Below are 26,173 nucleotides of genomic sequence, written 5' to 3' on the forward strand. Positions count from 1 at the left end.
GCCTTTACTTCCATCCATTTTCATATCTCTTTATCTAGTACAGAGGATTCGGTGTATGCCGCATACCCACGTGAGCCCAAAAGCGCTACATTATTAATAATATCTTCCGTGTCTCATTAACATTGGAATGTTCTTTTTTACAAGTGTAAAAAGAGGCGATACACAACGCGTCTCCTCTATAACTCTTCAGTTAAGAGCCTCACAATATTGTCCAATAATACTCTTATTATTAATCATAATAAAACAGGATTCACTTTTTTCTGTCTCTTTTCTAACTCGTTGGGATTCGGGCACAGAAGGGTTAAAAAGGTCAGACAGGCAGAGGGAAGGGGGAGGGGTGAAACTGTTACCTGTCCTGGATAAAGCGGTTAGAAAATAGGTAGATTTACACCTGTGAAAAGCGTTCCAATTTTAATGCTATACGGAAGATATTATTCATAATAAATGATCTTGGACGGTCTGTAAACTGAACATTTATAGAGACACGTTGTATATCGCCTCTTTTTACACTTGTAAGAACATTCCAATGTTACACTGAAGAGATTATTAATAACCTTTTAAATCTGAAGCTGTTAACTCTACTTCACACCTGCATGTCAAGATCGTGGTTTCAAAATAAAAAAAAAACATCAAACCTTAGACTGGATGAGAACGTCACGATTGTTTCGCAAGGATGTGAAACGTGACAATTTGTTACAGTTACCATCAGGAGTAAAACGCCAATTTTCCACTGCATTCTGGGGAATGTTGTTTTGACAAGAAACCTCTATCTTGTCTCCATCTATCACTCTCTCACAGTTTTTTTAATTAAAAATAAAACGTGTTTACAAAGAAAGTGGAATACAGTAATACTACCAGCTATATAAACACATATATTTAGATCCTTAAATTAATATCTTTATTAATTTCTTTAGATATGTGATTCCATATTATATTTGCTAATAATTAAATTCTGAAAAGTATGAGTTTCTTTTACTGCCATAATGAGCGCAAGTATTCATGGACAATGGTAATCACTTAACTCACTTAACTTTGAACATTTTGTGATATTTAGAAACACCAACAAATTCAATATAGTGTCGATAATATTTATTATAAGTAATAACGACAGTAGCAGCAGCTTTAAATTTTTTATTATTATTAATAAATGACTTAGCTCGAACATGTTGTGATACTTAGAAATATAAAAAAATGTAAATATAGTGTCCATAATATTTGTTATTTTAGTGTTTCAAAGAAATGTTTATTTGTTAAAAAAAAACTCATGGCGACAGCTAGGCTTTAACCGCCGACCTCAGGCATATAAAGCACACGCTTAAGCCATCACGCCACAGACGTAATCACCTGGAAAGAAGTGAAACTGAAGCAGACATATCCAAAGAAAATGTACTACTGTGATAATTTGAGCTACAGTACATGAATATAATTATATCATTATTCATTTCTTTAGATACGCGATTCCATAATAAATTCCCTATTAATCAAATTCTAAAAGTATGCTTTTGTCTACTGCGATAACGAGCGCAAATATTTAAAGAAAAGGTTTAAACATTATAACTTTTTATGAAGTATATAAACTTAATATAGTCAGAAGGAGCATGTAAATTCCAAAATAACTACAGTATGTAACCGAATGAAAGACTTTGATGCTTAAAATGTTTAGGAAGAAAGTGGAATACTTGGTGTGTATTTTTTATTTAAACTACCAATACCACCCATATACAGTTTACATAATATGTTTATGTTCCTAAATTAATATCGTTTATGACCATCACACTATTCTTTTTATGCTCAGCTACTAAAATTTCCATATAAACATTCAATACTAAGCGGATTAAAACATGCACAGTAAAGAGATTAAATGATTTTTTTTTTTTAATAACGACCAATGCACCATGAGTGCCCCTGTTGTTGGCCAGCCAATCACATACCAGGGTACAATGCAGTGACCTGTGGGTAATTGTGGGTGGTACGGGTTTGTACCATGCATTTTGAATGGCTGCATCTGTACATGTAAGACCTGTTCCAGTGAGTTTAAGATAATGACCCATTTCAGGTCCCAAGGAAGCACTGTTATTGAGCGAACAGTACCTTAATTCCATGCAGGATTTCATTCAGCAACTTCACCCGCTGATCCTTGGTTTTCATTTGGGTTTTCTGCCGTTAGGAAAAGAGATAAAAGTTAAGAAAACACAGATAAATACTGCATACAGTAAGATACACAATAATTCATGTGACATTTTATATCTTGGGAGATATACAACACAATTAGCAATTATAACAATATAGAAAAGAATAAAACAATAATCTATGTATTTAGTTATTTAGCCAATGTTTCTTGTTTAGATAAGTGAAAAAAAATGGTCAAGATGCTTTTACAACATGCCCAAAGCTTAAATATCAAATAATTGATCTTTTGTCTGGGATGTGTCAAATACCCACAACTCTGTGTACAGAGGTGCTTCCTATTCTGTGTTATAAATACATTTATTTTAGCTCGTCCTCTTTTCAAAGATGCCCTTTTTCACAGAGTGTGAAAGTGTCCCCTGGAATAATCCTAAATTAAGATTTTGTATAGTTTGATCAAATCTTCTCCCTTTCTAATTTCCCTAGAATTAAGAGATTTTACTCCTCTAACCACAATGACTTAATGGACAGAAGAATCTAGATAAATACATAGATCCTTTCATGTGTACCTACCCACAACTCTGACTCAAATCTTGGATGTGTAAAGACCATTTTTAATAATTTCTGTCAAAGTGGATCATGTAACACTTAACATTATTGAATTTCAATTTCACTGAATGATCTTGTCCAGTCTTGTAATTCCTATGCCACTGTTTTTGTTCGCCACTCTCCCTATTTTGCATTGTATTTAACTTTAACTTAAATATTAGAATATAAACCTAAAAATATAATAGAATAGAATATAAACCCTCACAGCACACAATTTAAAATTCAGAGATTAGAGATCTTAGTCCCCAAAAGATTTTCAGTTCCTCTCCTCACGCTTAAAAACTCGTCAGCCCTCTATTACACTGAAAGAGCTGGAACAGACAAATTCCTAAATTCTCCGTTTCTCTTCCTAGTCAATATAACCTCTTCTTTCATTCCCTGGAACCCCTGGCAAACTCAAACTAGCTCATGCTTCCATAGCCTTCCCATCATTGGAATATGCATGTTCCCTGTCTCTTCCGAGACTTACTGGCACGCTTTTCCCCCTGGTACCAAGTTTCCAACTGTAAACAAGAAACTAGAACACTATGAATACTATGGTGAATTCAAATTAAGCTAGGAATACTAAATTACTAAAACTACTAAATTCTCACTGGATCCATCTATCTCTACATAATCCAATGCCTAAAAAAATCCTTGCAAGTCTTAGCTCTTTCCAACTTCTCAAACATGAACTATTCTTAGGATGGCCAGTTGGCTACTGATGTTAAAGTACAGGAGTTGTACTGTATATACACTTCTGTGCTATCTAAACTCCTTACAATTCAGGAATCAACTTTATTTTATTGATACAGAGACAAAATTCTATACACAATCAAAAATAATAAAAAACTAAAAATAAAGAATTTAGACAATCCACACTCATTGTACAAGACAGGATGCTTCCCAAAATCCAAGCTGACCTGCTGAAACAGAATTTCTCGACCCATCACAAACTAACCTTAATATACTTGGGCCATAATGCCAACCTCCAAAACCTCTCAGTCTCTCTCTCCCCAAACTTCCACCAGTGGATCAGGATGTAAACCCTCAAAGAGTGCGAAGCCTTCCGCAACAATGCTAAAGGCGAGATTTTTTCTGTTCTGTAAATCAGCATGTTTCTGGCTTCCCAAAGGCAACAAATAACCCACCAGGCGATGCTTTCTTCTATTTTTGTTAACTTCTTCAGTCCATGTCCATAGAGTACTTGAATTGGACACCCGTGTTCCCTGCCAATCGGAACAATAAGTTCGAATTTCCTTGCCTCTTGCTATCAACTCATCCAGTGCCTCATTTTACAAATTCCATTTGTCCAGAAAGTTCTTTATAATGATACAAGATCACTTTATTGGTCATATACAATTTCTTGTTAGGAATTTGTCTTTTCGCATACCCTAACTTGAGACACACAGACAGGGAGAGAAGCTTGGGGTCAAAGCGCAGGGTTAGCCATTTATAGGGCACCCCTGAAGCAGCTGGGGTTAAGGGCCCAATAGAGTAGGATTCCTCTGCTGGCCGCGGTATACGAACCAGCAACCTTCCAGCCACAGGCGCAGATCCTTAGCCACAGAGCCACTGCACTGCCCCATATATGGATATATGCAAGGTTAAAATCAGGTAATGTTAAAGGAATCTCTAAAATTTTTAAAATCTTCAAATACAAACTACACAAAAAACAAGACAAAGGATACCTTCTCCCCATTTCCAACAGCTACACACAGAATGTACTGACAAATACTTTTGCATAAGGAAAGTAAACAACTCAGGCATCTCTTTCCCACCTATTTTGACCCTCTTCGCTTAAACCTTCCTCCTCACCCTTACCGATTTTGACCACAAAAAAAAACCTCTTTTACATCTTTTGTTACATGTCCTACAAAGCTCTTTAATTGTCAGGTTTCCAGAATCTTTACATTAATCTATACACATTTTAAAGTTATTACTTATCACCAAATTATTGCACTTGACATGACTTAATTCACCCTTTCCTAAACTTCTATGGCAAGCAGAGCTATTGCTGTCTCTGGTGCAATCTTCTGCAGCTGACATTTCAATGTTTAAATGGATATGAAATTAGATTGTTCAATAGTTGTAGCTAGGATTCACTTTTTTCTGTCTGTGTCTCTCCCTACACTTTCTCGACCACTGTGATTTAGCCAATTTCAGAATGGTTAAAGACGCCAACAAGTCAGGCTGCCAGAGGGAAGGGGGAGTCGTCTTCCCACCTCTATATGTAAAAAGCCATATAATATCTTAAGCAACATACAGCAGTATGTAGTTGACAGTTTGAGGTAGCCTATCATCTAAATTTCACTTCGTTGCTGATAGTTTAAGCTTTTGAAACCCAGCCCCAAAGCCATGTGACTGATTTTTCACTCTGTTTTGTTGGTTAAACTCAGTGATCACAAGCACCGCCATGTTAACTGGGATGCGTAGTTTTTTAGTTCAGTTTTAATTTTAAATGTATGTACTGAGTATTATATATGTGTGTATTCTTTAAGCAAAGTGAAGAAGGTAGGGGAGGGAGAAAAATGTAAAAGATTCTTAGAGAAAATTGTAGCGGGTAGGGCACTAATGTAAGGTTTGAAGGGACGGGTGATTTGAAGACTTTGACAGAAAACATGCTGACCATAACGGAGGATTTTTATGGGGAATTTTATGGAGAAACAGGTTTCAAATGTGCTGCTGGAAAAAAAATGTGAATGTGATTCTGAAGAATGTAGGGGTAACTATTCAGTTTTGTCAAGAGATTAAAAGAAGGTTTGAAGACTTTCAAAACAGGCAAGACTCCGGGACTGGATGGTATATCTATTGAGTTTTATAGGACTTTTTAGAATATTTTACCAGATTTCAGTTTCAGAACAGGTGTTGTGGTTTTATTATTTAAAAAAAGAATGATCAAATGGACATGACTAACTGGAGACTCATAAGTCTCTTGAATTGTGGTTTTTAATTTTTTTTAAAGTGTCTAATGCTTGATTGAAAGCTGTCTTAGGGAGGTCATTCTTCTAGATCAAACTTGTGAAGAGAAATATCACAGTGTGATACTAATCAGAAATACCAGATACCATGAGAGATATGAATATTAGGTTAGCTGTTCTAAATTTGGATTTTGAGAAAGTTTATGATCACTGTATATTGGGGATTAAGAAAACCTTATGCAACATATCAGTTCTGCTGGGCTACAGATGTACAGATGCAGCCATTCAAAGTGTGCGGCACAGCCACGTACCAGAGGTAATTGGCTACGGCCTCGTGCATCGTGACGCACGATGACGCAAAATACCGCGGTACGTGATTGGTTGACCGACAGGGGCACTCGTGGTCCGTTGGTCGGTTGAAGAAAGATTTAAATGTCTTTACTGTGCCCATTTTAGTATTGAATATTTATATGGAATTTTACCACTGAAGGGAAATCTTAGTAGCTGAGCATAAAAAGAATAGGAGCATACTGTAACGCGTGTGAAGGCCATAAACGATATTAATTTTGGAACATAAACATACAGTATCTCAGTACATTAAAGAAAAAATACACACCAGTATTCCATTTCTCCCTAAACATTTTAAGCATCGAAGTCTTTAACTAACGTGATACTGGAGTCAACAAGCATACTTTTAGAATTTGATTAAAAGGGAATATAATATGGAATCGCGTATCTAAAGAAATTAATAACGATATAATTATATTCATGTACCGCAACACAAGAATAGTACATGCTGTACATTGTCTTCCCGACTCACACATCACACGTTGGGTGTTTGAATCCAGCCGGAGCCATGACTTTTTTTTTTAACAAACATTTCTTTGAAAAAATAAAACTTTTCCCTGGGTCAGAGATTAAATAAAACTTCACTCGCACCAAACAAATTTATATTTCTAAATATCACAACATGATTGAATTTAAGTCATATTTATAACAATGAATAGTCACCTATGCGTTACAATATAAACATTTATATTGATTTAAATCGCATTTTGATTTCAATCGCAAACGCGTGTTTAAATATATGTGTTTTTTGATTCACAATCAGACAAATGCAACAGAAATTGATATATTTGTCTTCTAAGTATCTTAATAAACTTTCAGCATAGCTTTCTCCCCGTTTAGATTTATTTTTCTTGGGATCTTGGGATCAAACATGGAAAGATTAGATTGTAATCGTTTTTATTTTTTAAATACATTTTAGAAAAGTGTAATCTATACTAAAAAGCTGTACACCACCTGCTATAAAGATACATATTGTAATACTTTCGGGTTCGGATAGGACGGACACAAGAACTCAGACTTGCGGTGTTAAAGCAAGTTAAAGCCTTGATTTTATATATCACCTTTAAAAGTGGCATCTCAAAGCAATACAGTAGATGTAAAAACAGTTAAAAGGACCACAGATTACTAAGTAAATACCCAACACTGATTGTACCCATCTGTCATGCTAATAAAGCAACTTGAATTGAATTGAATTGAGAGGGGGGGAGGGCGAGTGAGAGAGCACAGCCAGGACAGGCAAATAAGATAGACTCCACAGACATTCACTACAGTGACTTTTGCACTTTTGCACATATTGTTAAATTATTACTTGTTTTTCAGGAAGTTAAAAAAACACTTGAATTACTTATCCAGTCTCTCATAATAAAATTATTTTTCAAGCAATGCAACTAATGTCGGGCAATGTGTTTTTTTTAATCCAACATTGACAGCCACATCTTAAATCTTGTCAGTCAGCTCTTTTTTCTCTATTTGAATTGTGGCGATTCAAACAACTTGGGATAACAAGTGGTCTCAAAGTCACCGAGCTCACAGAGCTTCAACAACAGATGACAATTTCCTTAGTCCTTCCTTAGTCTTCCTGAAATTGTCAGATTATGAGTGAATAAAAGCATTTTATTAAAAACACGTTTGCGTTTGTTTGGGAGCTATATTATGTATTTTTCATATGTAAGATATAATGATGTGTTCCTTCTTACACATCGCACGACTTTAAAAGCTAGAAAAACAGGTTTCGATTCACATTATCTGGCGAGCCTTGTTTTGTCAAGAGACAGCACATACTTTGAAAAGACTGCAAATGTATTAGCAAGGTGTGATTTGGGTTTTTTTGACAGAGGGCAAAAAACTCTCTCTGTCGCTCGCCGAGCCCCCCCCCCCCCCCAATTCAATTCAACTCAATTCAAGGTGTTTTATTAGCATGACCGATGGGTACAACCAGTGTTGACAAAGCAAATGAAAGTAATGATATTTACATTAAACAAAACAAAAATAAAAGTAAAATAAAATCTACAGACATATTACAGACATTTACAACAACGACATATTATAAAATATTGACATATACTGTAGGGGGCTGGAGCATTATTGGGAGACAGACTCACTGTTCCTCAGGCTGTGACAGGAGATCACATACAGGGCTGCGAGTGATTTGGGGTCTCTCTCTCTCGCTTGCCCTAAACAGACAATACACAGGGGGGAGGGCGAGAGAGAGAGTTTTTTGCCCTCTGTCAAAAAACCCCAAATCACTCGGGGCAGAGACTCTGGGGGGATCATTGTGTGGTACAGAGCGGAGCTCAGTCACTCCATACAAGTAGTAAAGAGAGAAGAGTCAACAATTGATTTAAGGACGATCTGTCAAAGTGCAATGAAATACAATATTGCTGTTGTTGTTATTGTTGTTTTTATCCTGTCAAGTGTTTTGAGAAGCCACCTTTAAAGGCGCTATATAAAAGCGCTGATTCTTATGGAATGTGTTTTCTTTCTTCTTTTTTTCAACATGGAATAAACCTATTACTTGATTCTTATGGATGCCCGGTTCCGCCGGGGATTCAAAAAACATTTTTTTTTTAATTGCGTATCTAAGGAAATAGCAGTATAACCTTATTCATGCACAAACAGTGGCATGTTACATTATTAATTTGGGTGTCTCCTCTTGCCAGAAAGCTCTAAATTGCATTTTGAGTGCGGTTTTTGACTTTTTTTAAATTGCAACCCATAAATAAAGCTGATACTGTTTAGACTTTTAATTATTTTAAACTGTATTACAGCAGCACAATGCACAATGCAACGTAAATTGCAAAAATGCACTTGGAATCTGTCCAAGCCCTACTTTGTCAGGCATTTTCTTTTACTGTAACGGACATAAAAACTCCCTTGCTTTTAACAGAGCGTTTCATAATTTCTAACTATGAAAATTATTTAAACAGCGACACTTATCATTCAACCGGAGCTCAAAATATCACAAGGATCCTCAAGAGCACAGCAAAGACTGTATTAAAAGAATCGCGTATCTAAAAAAATTAATAAGATATAATTATATTTGTGTACTGCGACAGGGCTGTGTAGGGCTGTTTCACCTCTCTCTTCGAAGTTGGGAGAAATTAGAGGCTTGCCACACCCGGACTGTGAAACCAACGCATTAGCACGTCAAAGCCCATTGAGGAGCCGGGCGCAATAATTGTTTTGTTCCTTGATTTACTGATTTGCATTAATTACAGAAATCGAGTTCCTGCTCTTTGCAGACGACCTGGTCCTGCTGTCGCCCATAGAACAGAGGCTGCGGCAGAACCTGGCACTGCTGGAGCAGCACTGTCAGACCTGGGCGCTGACAGTCAATCTGGACAAGACCAGAGTTATGGTTTTCCAGAAAAAAAGCCAGACCTCAGGGAAACAGGTACAAATTCACACTTAACAACAACACATTAACACCTAACAACGGGTGCAGGGCCAAATTAGGCCAGTACCCACAATTGTTAAACATACAGAAAAGAATATTAAAGTATTGGCTTTAATATTAGCCGTACAGAACATTAAAGTGCCCCTTTCCATTCATCTAAATATCAAAATATACATTCGACCTGGGCAGAGGCCGAAGAGCGCCTGGCTGGGGTGCGCGGAGAAGAGCAGGACAGGAGTGAAAGTGGTCAGGGCGGGGTTTAGGAAGGCCGCTGACCAGTGCGGCTGTCCCACAGTGAAGCGGGCATACAGTCTGGGGAGGTATCAGTTTTCCTTGTAAATGGTTCCCTGCTTCTGCACCCCTGGGTCTTACTCAATTCAATTCAAGGTGCTTTATTAGCATGACCGATGGGTACAATCAGTGTTGCCAAAGCAAATGAAAGTAATGATATTTACATTAAACAAAACAAAAAATAAAAGTAAAATAAAATCTACAGACATATTACAGACATTTACAACAAAGACATATTATTAAATATTGACATATATTGTAGGCGGCTGGAGCATTATTGGGAGACAGACTCACTGTTCCTCAAGCTGTGACAGGAGAACACATACTGGGCTGCCAGTTCAACTGAATTCCCTCCTCCCTCTCCCAGTAGGATTGGGACCCGTTGTGATTCTGGCAGGTGTGGGAACTCTGGGACTAGATTTCTGAATTTAGGGAAGAATGTTTCTCTAATCCCAGAGTATCTGTCACAGTGCACTAGGAAGTGCACCTCTGTCTCTATTTCTCCCCGCTAACAGTGGGAGCACAGCCTGTCCTCTCTGGGCAGCCAGGTCTGCCTGTGTCACCCAGTTTCTATGGCTAGGCTGTGGTCACTGAGCCTGTACTTCGTCAAGGTCTGTTTCTGTTTGTTGTTTCTTATCTTGGTCAAATATTCAGCTAGTGTGTATTGTCTGTTTAGGATACTAAAAGAGAGAGAGATACTCTCTCTTTTCTCTCTCTCTCTCTTGGGCGCGCGGGCGGTGTTGGCGGGCAGGGTCGCGGGAGAGCCGGGCTAGCAGGTGGTGACGGAGAAGAAAAATAAAGGCTTTCACTTCCTTTAACTCCGCAAGTCTGAGTTCTTGTGTCCGTCCTATCCAAACCCGAAAGTATTACAATATGTATCTATATAGCAGGTGGTGTACAGCTTTTTAGTATAGATTACACTTTTCTAAAACGTATTTAAAAAATAAAAATGATTACAATCTAATCTTTCCACGTTTGATCCCAAAATACCAAGAAAAATAAATCTAAATTGGGAGAAAGCTATGCTGAAAGTTAATTAAGATACTTAGAAGACAAAGATACTGTATCAATTTATGTTGCATTTGTCTGATTATGATTCAGAAAAAACATATAATTAAACCCGTGTTTGCGATTTAAATCAAAACGCGATTTAAATCAATATAAATGTTTATATTGTAACGCATACTGTACAGCCTCCATTTCTCTATAAAGATTTAAAAGATCGTGTGTGCAGCCTAAGAGGGGGGGTCTACTGTCAGTGACAGCTGACAATCCTCCATACACCCATGTGAAAAATTAATAATGCCAATGTAAACGTCGTATTTACAATTTGTTGATAATAGAAATGTTAAGTTCTCTAAAGCTTTGTGATAGTTGACCCAGGCAGCAAAAGAGCAGCTGCACTGGTAAAATGCGACACCGAAGATATGATTAATAACCTTTTAAATCTGAAGGGAGATCTAAAGGGATCTCCCCCCACACACACACAATAGAAGCAGGAAGCAGAAGCAGGGACCGTTGTCAAAAGGGAAGAAGGTGACTATTCATTGTTATTAAAAATGACTTAAATTCGATCATGTTGTGATATTTAGAAATATAAAAGTCACTTAATTGTCCATAATATTGCTATTCTATTTTTTCATAGAAATGTTTGTTAAAAGAAAAGTTGCAGCGCTGGCTGGATTTGAACACACAACCTGTAGGTTAATAATCAGGCACGTAGACCAGTGGGCTACTAGGGAAGTCACATGAAGAGAGAGGCGAAACAGCCCTACACAGCCCTGTCGCAGTACACGAATATAATCATATCGTTACTAATTTCTTTAGATACGCGATTCCATATTATATTAGCAGAAAAGCTTAAAACTACCAATTTTTTAACACGCTATTTCACATGTTAGTTTAAGACTTCGATGCTTAAAATGTTTAGGGAGAAATGGAATACTGGTGTGTATTTTTTCTTTAAAGTACCGATTCCTGGAATCTGACTGGCTGACAACCTTCTGAAGTGGTTCCATAATATCTGGTATACGGAAAAGAAAGCGTAGATAAAAAAGCTTGGATTCTCATGTATCTGATACAAGTATCTTTTAATACAGTCTTTGCTGTGCTCTTGAGGATCCTTGTGATATTTTGAGCTCTGGTTGAATGATAAGTGTCGCAGTTTAAATAATTTTTAGAAAGTTAGAAATTATGAAACGCTCTGTTAAAAGCAAGGGAGTTTTTTATGTCCGTTGCAGTAAAAGGAAATGCCTGACAAAGTAGGGCTTGGACAGATTCCAAGTGCTTGTACAAATGTGCTAAAGAAATGAGCAAAAAAAGTCATTCCTTTATCGTATTGGCTAGCTAATGTCCTGTCCTCGTTAGTTAGATCAACGAAATGCTGTGGTGTTTGTCAAAGAAAAAACTAAAAGAATTTTCGTTTAAAATGACGGTTAGAAAGAATGTGGACCAGTGTAATACTTTGAGTTTACAGCTTGTCCAAAGTCATTCATTATTAATACTATTAGTAATATCTTCGGTAAAGGCTTTGATGCATTAATATTTCTGATAAAGGTAGGTTGTGTACTTTTGTCCAACTGAGCAATCTTGCTTTCACAAAATATACCAACTTTTTAATGACTGATGATTAACATGCTGTAACACACAGTTTAAATTTAAAAGCTCAAATGCTGTACATGAGAGGTTAAGCTTTATTGGCTCCTCCTGGCAGTTTTACAAGGTGATTCAGGATACTTTCTGGCATGACGTCAAATGACGCGATATACCGCGTGATACTGCATTTTGATGCGACACGCCCACTGGGGTATACCGCGAAATACCCCATCCATTTTGAATGGCTGCATCTGTAGCCATTCAAAATGTGCGGTAAAACCCCATACCCAAGCAAATCTTCGGACTACCGCATACGTGATTGGCTGACCAAAAGGACTGACAGGTGGCACTTGTAGTGCATTAGTTGTTGGTGAAACGATTGCTTCATTTAATCTCTTTACTGTGCATGTTTCAATCCACCAAATATGGAATATAAATATGGAATTGTACAACTAAAAGGAAACTTTGGTAGCTGGGCATAAAATAAGAGGGGCATAACGTCTCTGAATGTCAAAAATTATATTAATTTAGGAAAAATAAATATATTATACAAACTGTATATGGCTGGTAGTGTAGTTTACATAAAAATACACATAAGTATTCCACTTTCTTCATAAAAATGTTATGCATCAAAGTCTTTCACTCTGTCACTTACTGTGGTTATTTTGGAAAACTTTTGACATATTTAGTCAGACTACAGATGCAGCCATTCAAAACGAGTGAGGTACACCACGGTACCATGCGGTGGGCGTGTCGCATCCTAACGTGGTATGACGCAGTATAACGCGTCACATGACATCATATCGGAAAGTATCCGGAATCACCTTGTAAAACTGCCAGGAGGAGCCAATAAAGCTTAACCTCTCATGTACAGCATTTGAGCTTTTAAATTTAAACTGTGTATTACAGCATGTTAATCATCATTAAAAAGTTGGTCTATTTTATGAAAGCAAGATTGCTCAGTTGGGCAAAAGTATACAACCTACCTTTATCATAAATATTTTAATTATTTTAATATTTTATGCATCAAAGCCTTTACCGAAGATATTACTAATAGTATTAATAATGAATGACCTTGGACAAGCTGTAAACTCAAAGTGTTACGCTGGTCCACATTATTTGTAACCGTCATTTTAAATGAAAAGACATTATTTTTTCATCGACAAAAAGTAACACCACAGCATTTCGTTGATCTAACTAACAAGGATGGGACATTAGCTAGCCCATATGATAAAGGAATAAATGACTTTCTTTGTTTATTTCTTTAACACATTTATTTGAACATTTCCATCGATTGTACAAGCACTGAAAAACTGTCCAATCCCTAGTTTGTCTGGCATTTTCTTTTAGTATAACAGACATAAAAACTCCCTTGCTTTTAACAGAGCGTTTCATAATTTCTAACAACGAAAATTATTTAAACTGCGACACTTATCATTCAACCAGAGCTCAAAATATCACAAGAATCCTCAAGAGCACAACAAAGACTGTATTAAAGATACTTGTATCAGATACATGAAAATGTATCTTTTATCTTTATCTTTTTTAATCTTCGCTTTCTTATCTACGCTAAGAAGTAGTCTTTAAAATTTATCACACAGTAAAAAGTCAAATTTCTGGGGCGTCCGCATACCACAGATTATGGTACCGCTTCAGAAGGGTGTCAGCCAGTCAGATTCCAGGACCGGAATTATCTGTTTTATAATCGAGAATATGTAATCACATATCTAAATAAATTAATAATGATATTAATTTAAGGATCTAAATATCTAAATCTATGTATCTATATAGCTGGTAGTATTACTGTATTTCACTTTCTTTGTAAACACGTTTTGTTAACACCCGAATCGCAGGTGGATTCTGTTTTTTGGTCTGTAGCTCAAATCCCGCTTAACTAAAAATTAGACACAAGAAGAATATTATTGGACAATGTTGTGAGGCTCTGGCGGAATTTCTCTGTAAACTGAAGAGTTATAGAGGAGGTTGTGTATCGCTTCTTTTGACACTTGTAAAAAAAACATTCCAATGTTAATGTGACACGGAAGATAATGTGGTGTATTGGTCGTTAGTGAAAAGATTTAATCATTTAATCTCTTTACTGTGCACATTTTAATCCACTTAGTATTGAATATTTATATGGAATTTTACCACTAAAGGGAAATTTTAGTAGCTAAGCATAAAACGCAGAGGAGCATAACGAATGTCATAAACAATATTAATTTAGGAACCTAAACATATTATGTAAACTGTATGTTGCTGTTATTGGTATTTTAAAGAAAAAATACACACCAATACTCAATTTCCCCCTAAACATTTTAAGCACCAAAGTTTTACATGTGGTTGACCTGAGCCCAAAAGCCCAACATTAATGTGCATTCGCTTGGCGCCGCGCTGCGCTGTTTTCATCACTCTCTCCGGGAGTGCTGGCTGTGACGAATTAAACCAGTTTCACAGGTATAGTGGTGTGAAAAAGTGTTTGCCCCCTTCCTGATTTCTTATTTTTTTGCATGTTTGTCACACTGAAATGTTTCAGATCATCAAACAAATTGGAATATTAGACAAAGATAACACAAGTAAACACAAAATGCAGTTTTTAAATGAAGGTTTTTATTATTAAGGGAAAAAAAAAATCCAAACCTACATGGCCCTGTGTGAAAAAGTGATTGCCCCCTAAACCTAATAACTGGTTGGACCACCCTTAGCAGCAACAACTGCAATCAAGCGTTTGCGATAACTGGCAATGAGTCTTTTACAGCGCTGTGGAGGAATTTTGGCCCACTCATCTTTGCAGAATTGTTGTAATTCAGCCACATTGGAGGGTTTTCGAGCCTTAACCGCTTTTTTAAGGTCATGTCACAACATCTCAATCGGATTCAGGTCAGAACTTTGACTAGGCCACTCCAAAGTCTTCATTTTGTTTTTCTTAAGCCATTCAGAGGTGGACTTGCTGGTGTGTTTTGGATCATTGTCCTGCTGCAGAACCCAAGTGCGCTTCAGCTTGGGGTCACGAACAGATGGCCGGACATTCTCCTTCAGAATTTTTTGGTAGACAGCAGAATTCATAGTTCCATTTACCACAGCAAGTCTTCCAGGTCCTGAAGCAGCAAAACAGCCCCAGACCATCACACTACCACCACCATATTTTACTGTTGGTATGATGTTCCTTTTCTGAAATGCTGTGTTACTTTTACGCCAGATGTAATGGGACACACACATTCCAAAAAGTTCAACTTTTGTCTCGTCAGTCCACAGAGTATTTTCCCAAAAGTCTTGGGGATTATCAAGATGTTTTCTGGCAAAACTGAGACGAGCCTTTATGTTCTTTTTGCTCAGCAGTGGTTTTCGTCTTGGAACTCTGCCATGCAGGCCATTTTTGCCCAGTCTCTTTCTTATGGTGGAGTCATGAACACCGACCTTAACTGAGGCAAGTGAAGCCTGCAGTTCTTTGGATGTTGTTGTGGGGTTTTTTCTGACCTCTTGGATGAGTCGTTGCGGCGCTCTTGGGCTCACTGTGGTTCGCTGGAGTCCCAAAGCTTTAGAAATGGCTTTATAACCTTTTCCAGACTGATAAATCTCAATTATTCTGTTTCTCATTTGTTCCTGAATTTCTTTGGATCGCGGCATGATGTCTAGCTTTTGAGGATCTTTTGGTCTACTTCACTTTGTCAGGCAGGTCCTATTTAAGTGATTTCTTGATTGAGAACAGGTGTGGCAGTAATCAGGCCTGGGTGTGCTTAGAGAAATTGAACTCAGCTTTCCAAAGATGTGATAAACCACAGTTGATTTATGTTTTAACAGGCGGGGCAATCACTTTTTCACACAGGGCCATGTAGGTTTGGATTTTTTTTCCCTGAATAATAAAAACCTTCATTTAAAAACTGCATTTTGTGTTTACTTGTGTTATCATTGTCTAATATTTCAATTTGTTTGATGATCTGAAACATTTCAGTGTGACAAACATGCAAAAAAATAAGAAATCAGGAAGGGGGCAAACACTTTTTCACACCACTGTATTTTCAAAGTAGAAGGGGGCAAGTCTTCCAGCGAAAGACACCTCTCCTCCCCTCCAAAATCCCTTTTTTTGCTTACAGTAGTAGTACAGTAAGTACTTACTGTACAGTACTTACTTACGGTAGTACTTCTCGCGTTAAGAAAGCTAGGTGTTAGCATAAACTATTAGTAATCAATAATATTCAATTTAGCACTGTAATAAATTGTGCTAATAATAAATTCTATTCTACTCTGAGAATGTAGGGGGAGGAAGAATGCCCGTGGTCTTTTCACTGATAAACTTGCGTCAAGCTGCCAACAAAAACCAGCTGTCAAAAAAAAAATTTTTTTTTATAAAAGTCAATTGTGTGTCCATAATATTGCTATTTTGATATTGCTAATTGCTATTGCTACTGAATCTCTGTGTCTACATTACATTGTTTGTGAACAAACCGGTTTCAACCCCCAGCCACTGTTGTTTCATCGGTTGTTATCCTGTAAAGCGCTTTGAGAAGCCACCTTTAAAGGCGCTATATAAAATGACGTTTAGTATTATTATTAATATTGATCCTATTTTTCCCCCCAGAACTTGTAAATTGTTGTTGTTATTGTTGTTGTTATCCTGTAAAGCGCTTTGAGAAGCATACTGTCCAGCTTGTCAGGTGCATTCTCTTGTAAAATAATAAGTAGAGTTTTGGGGTTATTAGTGCTCCACTTACAGCAACCCAATGTAAATACATTTTGTCTCCAAATCCACCACCACTTGTATGAATCATAGCCCTGCCAAACGATGCAAATTCCACTGCAATGGTTGTGTGCAGGAATTATTCAGTACGGCATCTCCATGTTCAAGTAAACACTGCTCTGTGTGCAAATGCAAATGCATTTAAAAAAAGTTTTTTTTTAAAAAAGCCACCGTTAAAGGCGCTATAGAAAATAACGTTTATTATTATTATTAATATTGATGATATTCTTCCTCCCAGGACTTGTAAAATTGTTGTCGTTATTGTTCTTATCCTGTAAAGCACTTTGAGAAGCATACTGTCCAGCATATTGTATTTCATTGCACTTTGACAGATCGTCTTATAATCACTTCTTGTTAGAATAAAGAGGATATAGAGGATATCCCCCAAGAGGTATCCAGGTAACAGTGAAACGGCCGTACAGTCTGGGGAGATCCCCCGTTTTCCATGTAAATAGTTCCCTGGTTCCGCACCCCTTGGTCTGTCTCAGTCTCAGTCTCAGTCTCAGTCTCTGTCTCTGTCTCTGTCTCTGTCTCTCGAGCCCACGCTCTTGGCGGGCTTGTCTTGTGTCTCTCTCTCGTCTGGGTGCGGGAGTGCTGCTGGCGGGTGGTGACGGAGAAGAAATAAAGCAAAGTTTTTAACTCCACAAGTCTGAGTCTCTGTGTTCGTCCTCAACAAATCCAAATTCATTACATTGGTGTCAGAGCGGGAGGATGGACAGTGAACGGCCGATGATGTCGGACTCAGAGAACTGCCAGTTCCCCCAGCCCCGGGGACTCCGGAGGCCGTCAGGAAACGGGAGCGGGGTGGCCTAAAGGGGGGAAGGCCACCCTTGAAGGACGCTACTCCCATTCCAGAAAGCCAGAAGGAGCGCTTCATCCCGCCTGCTGTGGGAAGAGTTGGCCACAGCTGGGGCTAATTCCTTCCCTGCCTCACCAAGGGCAGACCCTGCCAGGCCCTCGTCGACACCGGTTCGACCATCACCCTTCTGCGGCGTGGTGTCTTGCCGGGCACCAAGTCAGCCGGACCCCCAGGGCACTCACCGTGCAGTTTGGTGCTGCGAGGGTGAAACACCCCTTCTACCTTGCCCCAGTCCACACGGACTGTATCCTGGGGTTCACAATGTACTGTAGACACAGAGACTCAGTAGCAATAGCAATTACTGTAGCAATAGCAAAATAGCAATATTATGGACACTCAATTGACTTTTTTTTTTTAAATTTTTTTTGACAGCTGGTACAGCAACCCACCACGCCCGTGCGCCAGCATTATATTCTCATGTATGGTTAGAATGTGTTCATTGTCTTCCAATGAAAGACGGGTTCCTTTCGCCGAAGTCGGGAGACATTAGAAGCTTGCCACACCCGGACTGTTACACCAACGCATTAGCATGTTAAAGCGATTCCATTGAGGAGCCGGGCGCGATAATTGTTTTGTTACTTGATTTTCTGATCTGCAAGGCCATTTGCCTGCAACGAATGTGAATTCTGTCTGGCATTGCCAGATTGTGAAAAAATAAAAGTATTTTAATCAAGATGTGGGGTAAAGGAGTCGTCTCTATGACACTCTCCCTTATAAAAGTAACGTGAAACAAAACAAAAACTAAAAATAAGATACAATCTACAGACATTCACAACATAAACATATCTTAAAAAATTTACATATATTGTTAAATTATTACTTTAAATATATACTTTAAGTTACTGAAACAGCCAGTTAATAAAATCGTTGCAATTTTGTTCTTGTTTGGAGGTGGGGATATTCTGACAATAATTGATTTAAAGACAATCTGTCAAAGTGCAATGAAATACAATATTACGCTGGGTTAACGTTCCGAGGTCAAATTCTTCTGCGACGGGGGTACCTTTTAAGTGGAGACGACGAAAATAAAGTTTATTATTAATTTGCTGGACAGAGAGGTGAACATTATTATGCAGAAGACAAAGATAACGATTTACGTTGCATTGCCAGATTGTGAATCAATAAAAATAATTAAACACAGGTTTGCGATTTAAATGGAAATGGGGGTGACGGGAACTCTTAATCTAAATAAAAACAAAATAAATAAAACAGGTTTCGATAGTTAATAACCACTTTTTATGCGCGAAACACGGTTTCTTCTTCCTGATCAGTTTAGAAATCTGTGTACGCTGTAAGGTTTTTCCTTCCTAATTAAACTTTTAAAATACACATTTCGAAAAGAAGCAGCATATGCTGTTGTCTTCCTGCTATGTAGAACAGATCAGCAAGTTTTTTTTTCTCCAATCAGAGGGGTGTCAGATGGTGTCAGCCAATCACCATGCTGAAGCTGTACCGTAATCTATGGTATAGGGACACCCCAGAATTCTGTCGCATTTTCATTTTAGGAAATTATGAAACGCTCGGTTAAAAGCAAGGGAGATTGTCCATTATAGTGGACATAAAAACAAGAGTTTTCTGCAGCGTTATTGGAAACCAATTTTAACACAAATCGCCGGCATTATATCCTAGAAGACACAGACCGGCGCCAGACCGGGAGAATGCCCGGAGCGTAAAAGAAAATGCAGACGAACTAGGGATTGGACAGTTTCCAAGTGCTTGTACAATCGATGGAAATGTTCAAATAAATGTGCAAAAGAAATAAAAAAAGTCATTTTTTCCATTATCATATTGGCTATGCTAGTTACCCGTGGCTGTGTTTCTGCGTTGCGTAGCAACGAGTGACTATATTCTCAGGCGGAGGAACGTAATCAGCTTAATTTTCGTGTTAAATAATTTTTTTAAATTAAAATTCATTCTATACAGCAATCGCATATTTGGGGACTGTTTCATAAAACTTTGATGCTTAAAATGTTTAGGGAGAAATGGAAGACTGGTGTGTATTTTTTCTTTAAACTACCAAGACCAGCCATATACAGTACAGTTTACATACAGTAACATGTTTACCTTCAGATGCGTTATGCTCCTCTTCTTTTTATGCTCAGCTACTAAAATTTCCTTTTAGTGGTAAAATTCCATATAAATATTCAATACTAAGCGGATTAAAACGTGCACAGTAAAGAGATTAAATGATTAAATCTTTTCACTACCGACCAATGCACCACGAGTGCCCCTGTCGGTCATTTTGGCCAGCCAATCACTTAACGCGGTAGACTGCGGTGGCTTGTGGGTAGTTGCATGCGGTACGGGTTTGTACCGTGCATTTTGAATGGCTGCATCTGTATATTATGTTGAACCTTTTCTACAAATACTTGCTGTCGTTATTACAGTAAACATATACTTTTTAGAATCTGCTTAACAGGGAATATAATATCAAATCACATATCTAAAGAAATGAATATTATTAATTAAGGCATCTAAATATAATTTATTTATATAATTCAAAGTATTACCATATCCTACTTTCTTTGTAAAAATCTGCATCAATTTCTTTGAGTCATTCACTTGTGATTACTTTGGAAACATTTAGACCTGTCCATTTCAGCTGTTTCCAAACGGCGCGTTGGTACAGTGAGTTTGGTTGATGCTTCTCCCCCTGGAAGTCCGTGTTTGATTCCGGATTAGGGCACATGTTTTTTTCCAAAAAGACTCCTTTTTAAAAAATAAAATAGTAAATATTATGTACACTATATTGAGGTTTTATTAATTTTAAATATCACAATGTGTTAAATGTTAAATGATGTTATTAAAAACGCGAATGCGCAAATGTAAATACTGTTCAGGTGGGAAGCTGCGTCAGCATGCGTAGGCTGCAAAGGAACAAGTAATAGGTTTATTCCATGCTGAAAAAAGAAGAAAGAAAACACAACATTTTGACACCAAAAGAAGGCTCCACAGACGAAATGTTGTTTTCTTTCTTCTCTTTAAAGCATGCAATAAACCTATTACTTGTTCAAATGTGAATATGTGAATCCCAGTGGGGCAGTTTAGAAGAAGGCGGCTTTGCAACAAACCTTAAAACAAAATCGCAGTAAATTTATATTAATTATAATTATAATAGAGAATAATACAGTTTTATTAAAAAGACCACTGAAACTGAACTATAATAAGGTATCCGGTCATTATTAACAATATTAAGTTATTAATAATAAATAATAATTTCAAACTTGTTATATTTTGTTCAGGATCATTTGTTTTATGCAGTTGTAATAACCTTTGCTTTCTTATTTAAACGCCTATGTATGATACACAGATGTCAATAACTTTGCGAACAAATGACACAGAGCCTTCACAGGCATTTTAAAGATTGCCTGGGTGCATTTTAGAAATCTAAAAAACGGATCCCAGTTGTAAGTGACTTCATAACGCGAGACTAACAGTACAATTCAGAAGCTACTGTATGTATGCAAAACACCCGACCACATAAAGCCGAATAACACAAACTCATTGGGTTCAACCTCTCTTTAATTTGTGAAACTTTCTGTATTTTGTTTTTACTCAGATAAGAATAAACTACATATGACATTCTTTTGACAGGAGGAAAGATATTCTGTGCTCAAGACCACAGCATGCATTATGCTACATTTTTAATGCATCAGTTGACACGTTCTGAAATCTCTCAAAAATGTAAAAAATGTAACATAATATTGTATGGCCAATGGGCTACCGATTCTTTAAATTTTATAAAGAAAATCAAAAATAATAAACAATAACGTGTCCCCGTCTAAAGTAGACATTGCATGACATGACATAAAAGTACGCTAAGTAAACTTTCCGTGGTCAAATTCTTCCAGGACGATAGCACCGAAAATTTTTGACGCACCCTCTCTTTAAAGCCCTGGTCAAATACGAAGACAGTATGTACAGTTATAATTCAAACAGAATTAAAAACTACACATCCCAGTTACCATGGTGGTGCTTCTGATCATTGTGTTTAAACAATGAAACAGGGCGAAAAATCAGTCATATTACTTTTCGAAAGCTTAACCTATCAGCAACAAAGCGAAATCTAAACGATAGGCTACCTCAAACATTTTCACTGGAATGAAAGCGAAATATACATTCCCAACACTAACTGTGCCCATCTGTCATGCAAATAAAACACCTTGAATTGAATTGAATTGAGGGAGAGAGGGGAGAGTTGTGAACAGCAACATATGAAACGTTTGCACATATAGTTAAGTTATTACTTGGTTTTCAAAGTGCAATGAAATACAATATTGTTGTTGTTGCTGTTCTTGTTGTCTTTATCCTGTAAAGCGTTTTGAGAAGCCACCTTTAAAGGCGATATATACTGTAAAAGCGCTGATTCTTATGGAATGTGTTCCGCCGGGGATTCAAATTTTTATTTATTTATTTTTTAATCGCGTATCTAAGGAAATCTCAGTATAACTTTGTTCATGAACAAACAGTGGCATGTTACATTATTATTAGTTTTTTTTTATTTCGAGAGACTGGATAAGTTGTTCAAGTGTTTTTTTTAACTTCCTGAAAAACAACTAATAATTTAACTATATGTGCAAACGTTTTATGATATGTCGCTGTTGTGAATGTCTGTGGACATGTGCTGGCTGGACAGGAGGCTCTACTGTACACAGAGAGCTTAGAAGACAAAGATATCAATTTATTTTAGTCAAAAATTTATATATCACCTTTAAAGGTGGAATCTCAAAGCAAAGTAAATACCCGACACTGATCGAACCCATCTGTCATGCTAATAAAACACCTTGAATTGAATTGAATTGAGGGGGGGCGCGCGAGATAACCAGGACGCAAGGCAAATAAGATACTGTACACTCCACAGGCATTCACAACAGCAACATATGAAACGTTTGCACATATAGTTAAGTTATTACTTGGTTTTCAAAGTGCAATGAAATACAATATTGTTGTTGTTGTTGCTGTTCTTGTTGTCTTTATCCTGTAAAGCGTTTCGAGAAGCCACCTTTAAAGGCGATATATACTGTAAAAGCGCTGATTCTTATGGAATGTGTTCCGCCGGGGATTCAAATTTTTATTTATTTATTTTTTAATCGCGTATCTAAGGAAATCTCAGTATAACTTTGTTCCTGAACAAACAGTGGCATGTTACACTATTATTAGTTTTTTTGTTAACAAGGCTCACCAGCTAATGTGAATCGAAACCTGTCTTGCTAGCTTTTAAAGTCGTGCGAGGTGTGAACGACAATACAAATAGAGAAAAAAGACCCGACTGACAAGCCGATACTGTACATACTCTTAGAGTTTGATTAATAGGGAATATAATACAAAAATATAGTACTAAAAATAAGATACACTCTACAGACATTCACAACGGCGACTGTCAGAAGATAGGACACAGCGGCTCAGTCACCCGCTGAATGGAAAAGGGACACTTTAATGTTCTGTATGGCTAATACTAAAGCCAATACTAATATTCAATACTTTAATATCCTTTTCTGTATGTTTAACAATAGTGGGTACTGGCCTAATTCGTCCCTGCTCCCGTTGTTAGGTGTTAATGTGTTGTTAAGTGTGAATTTGTACCTGTGTCCCTGAGGTCTGGCTTTTTTTCTGGAAAACCATAACTCTGGTTTTGTTCAGTTTGACTGTCGGCGCCCAGGTCTGACAGTGCTGCTCCAGCAGTGCCAGGTTCTGGGGCAGCCTCTGTTCTGTGGGCGACAACGGGACCAGGTCGTCCGCACAGAGCAGGAACTCGATTTCCATAATTAATGCAGATCAGTAAATCAAGGGACAAAACAATTATTGCGCCCGGGTCCTCGATGGGCTTTGACGTGCTAATGCGTTGGTTTAACAGTCCGGGTGTGGCAAGCCTCTAATGTCTCCCGACTTCGGCAAAAGGCACCCGCCTTTCATTGGAAGACAATGAACATTCTAGCCGTACACGTGAATATAGCATAAATACACCAAGGGATTGGGTGAGCTCCCATCACAAAAAAAACTGCGAACCTGCACTACAGCGACCACAGTACAGTATGGAGACCAAGACCTTTTACGGGAAGAGACGGGGTGCTTCTGCCACCCCAGCTTCCAAAGAGCGAAGGATAAGCAAATACAGCAGACTTCATCTGAAATACGCGATTACAGCGCATATTACAAGGTATTATTGCCGTTTTGAATTTTAAATTCAATTATAATTATTTCTTCGTAGCCTGTTCTTCAAGAAAACACCGCACGGGCGAAACGATCTTCGAAATCTACCACCAGGACAGTAAAAAAGAAAGCGGTAAGACGGAAAAAAAGAAAAGTTTATTTTGACGTCTGTTCCGCAACTGATGAATACTACTGTGTGACTTTATTTCTTACATGAATTTTGTTATTTTGCCACAGGCCGTGGGTCTCTGCTCTCGGCCACTGGCCAGGGTGCCAACATGTAGAAGCAGCATCTGTGTGGAGACATTTCGGCAGCAGCGGGAGCAGCACGATGCATTACTGGGGAGGATTGGGAGGCTAGAGACACTCCTGAAAATGCAGAGGAAGGAGACAGTATGTTCCAGCAGTCAAACAGTTGAGCAGCTGTCTCCTGATAAGTGCCTCTCCCCGCCGCGCAGGTTGCAATGCCTGGCAGAAGCTCTGCCCCCCACAGAGCACACACCGCCTCAGGACACTCCATCCCGGCCTCTCCACTCACCACCGCGCAGGAATTTGTCGATGTTGTCCCCGCCGTCTATCTCCCCCCAGGAAGCACCGTTCACAGAGCGGAATTCACAGACGCCAGTGGGACGAATAATTCTCCCAGATATCCAACTGCTACCCATCACTCAGGAGATGGAGGGGGGGTTGTACTTGCAGTGCATCGGCATAGACGGGAAAGCAAGAGCCAACCGCTACACCGCCCTCGTGTTTCGAAATCTTGTGACTTTTGAAATTTACTGGGGGTGGACCAGGTCTGTAAATTTCGATGGGTCCAGAGGCAAAAGTGCCTTGCCTTGCAATCTCCGGGAAACCATTAGTCGCATGGTGAATCGGAGATTCTCAACCCTTACTTCGTGCGACTGGAAAAGAATTCGTGATCGGATCAACGAAATGCTTCGTACAAGGAGGCGCTCTTTTCCTCTAGTCTAACAGTCTGTCCACAAACAAAACATTCCTGTTAGACAAGAGGAATTAAAAAAAAAACAATTTTGTCAATGGAAACCGGTGTGTGTGTCTCTCTCTGCTGGATGTCCCTCTCACTCCCTGCTGAATGAATAAAAGCATTTTATTAAAAACGCGTTTGCGTTTGTCTGGTATTTACTTTGGTCCCTTTTAACTGTTTTTCGATCTACTGTATTGCTTTGAGATGCCACTTTTGAAGGTGATATGTAAAATAAAGTATTTATTATTGTTATAGAGGAACATGATCAGATTTTCCCTGGTTCAGAAAAAAAGATCTAAAGTGCTACACCTAACATTCTTAATTCGATGTATTTAAAGCAGTGAACTACTGTAGGTGTAACATAACATTCAGAAATACAATCGAGAATAGTTTTGTGGTGTTTGTTTAGATGAAACGTTCCTAAAACGTATAACGTAACAAAATTAAAGACGATTAAAATCTGTAATCTTTCCACTTGTACCGTATGTCATCGGAAAGTTTCTGCTTTGTGTAAGGATGATACCAAAAAAGTAATCTTAAGTGGTGAGAAAGCTGTGCTCAATGTATTTAAGGGACTTAAAAGTAAAAGGAGATGCTTCATATTGCTTGACTAATTTTAAAAACTAAGTTATAAATGCAGACGCTCCCTCGGTGCCGCGCCGGGTGTAAATATCAAAATATACATTTGTCCCGGGCACAGGCCGAAGAGCGCCCGGCTGGGGTGCGCGGGGAAGGGCAGGACACTAGTTTAGGAAGGCGTACAGTCTGGGCAGGTATAGATTACACTTTTCTAAAACGTATTACAATCTAATCCTTCCACGTTTGATCCCAAAATCCCAAGAAATATAAATCTAAACGGGTAGAAAGCTATGTTGAAAGTTTATTAAGATACCTAGAAGACAAAGATACTGTATCAACTTATGTTGCATTAGCCTGATTATGATTAAAAAACACATATAATTAAACACGTGTTTGCGATTTAAATCAGAACACGATTTAAATCAATATAAATGTTTATATTGTAACGCATACTGTCCAGCCTCCATTTCTCCTATAAAAATTTACTCTGTTGCACACACACACACAATAGAAGCAGGAAACAGAAGCAGGGACCGTTGTCAGAAGGGAAGAAGGTGACTATTCATTGTTATCAAAAATGACTTAGAATCGATCATGT

At 37.9% G+C, this 26,173-nt stretch overlaps 1 protein-coding gene across 3 annotated transcripts in view; it reads right to left on the reverse strand.

The window, feature by feature from the left end:
* The window catches only part of LOC148830748 (ATP-binding cassette sub-family C member 1-like), a 291,300-nt gene that overhangs the window by 186,845 nt on the left and 78,282 nt on the right, over positions 1-26,173 (reverse strand). For all 3 annotated transcript variants that reach the window (XM_088921193.1, XM_088921196.1, XM_088921194.1), the window contains exon 7: positions 2,092-2,157. In XM_088921193.1, the coding sequence (XP_088777319.1) occupies positions 2,092-2,157 (66 nt within the window). The remainder of the gene's footprint in view (positions 1-2,091; positions 2,158-26,173) is intronic.

This window comes from Atractosteus spatula, chromosome 7, assembly GCF_055471065.1.
Source record: "Atractosteus spatula isolate fAtrSpa1 chromosome 7, fAtrSpa1.hap1, whole genome shotgun sequence".
NCBI classification, from domain to species: Eukaryota; Metazoa; Chordata; class Actinopteri; order Semionotiformes; family Lepisosteidae; genus Atractosteus; species Atractosteus spatula.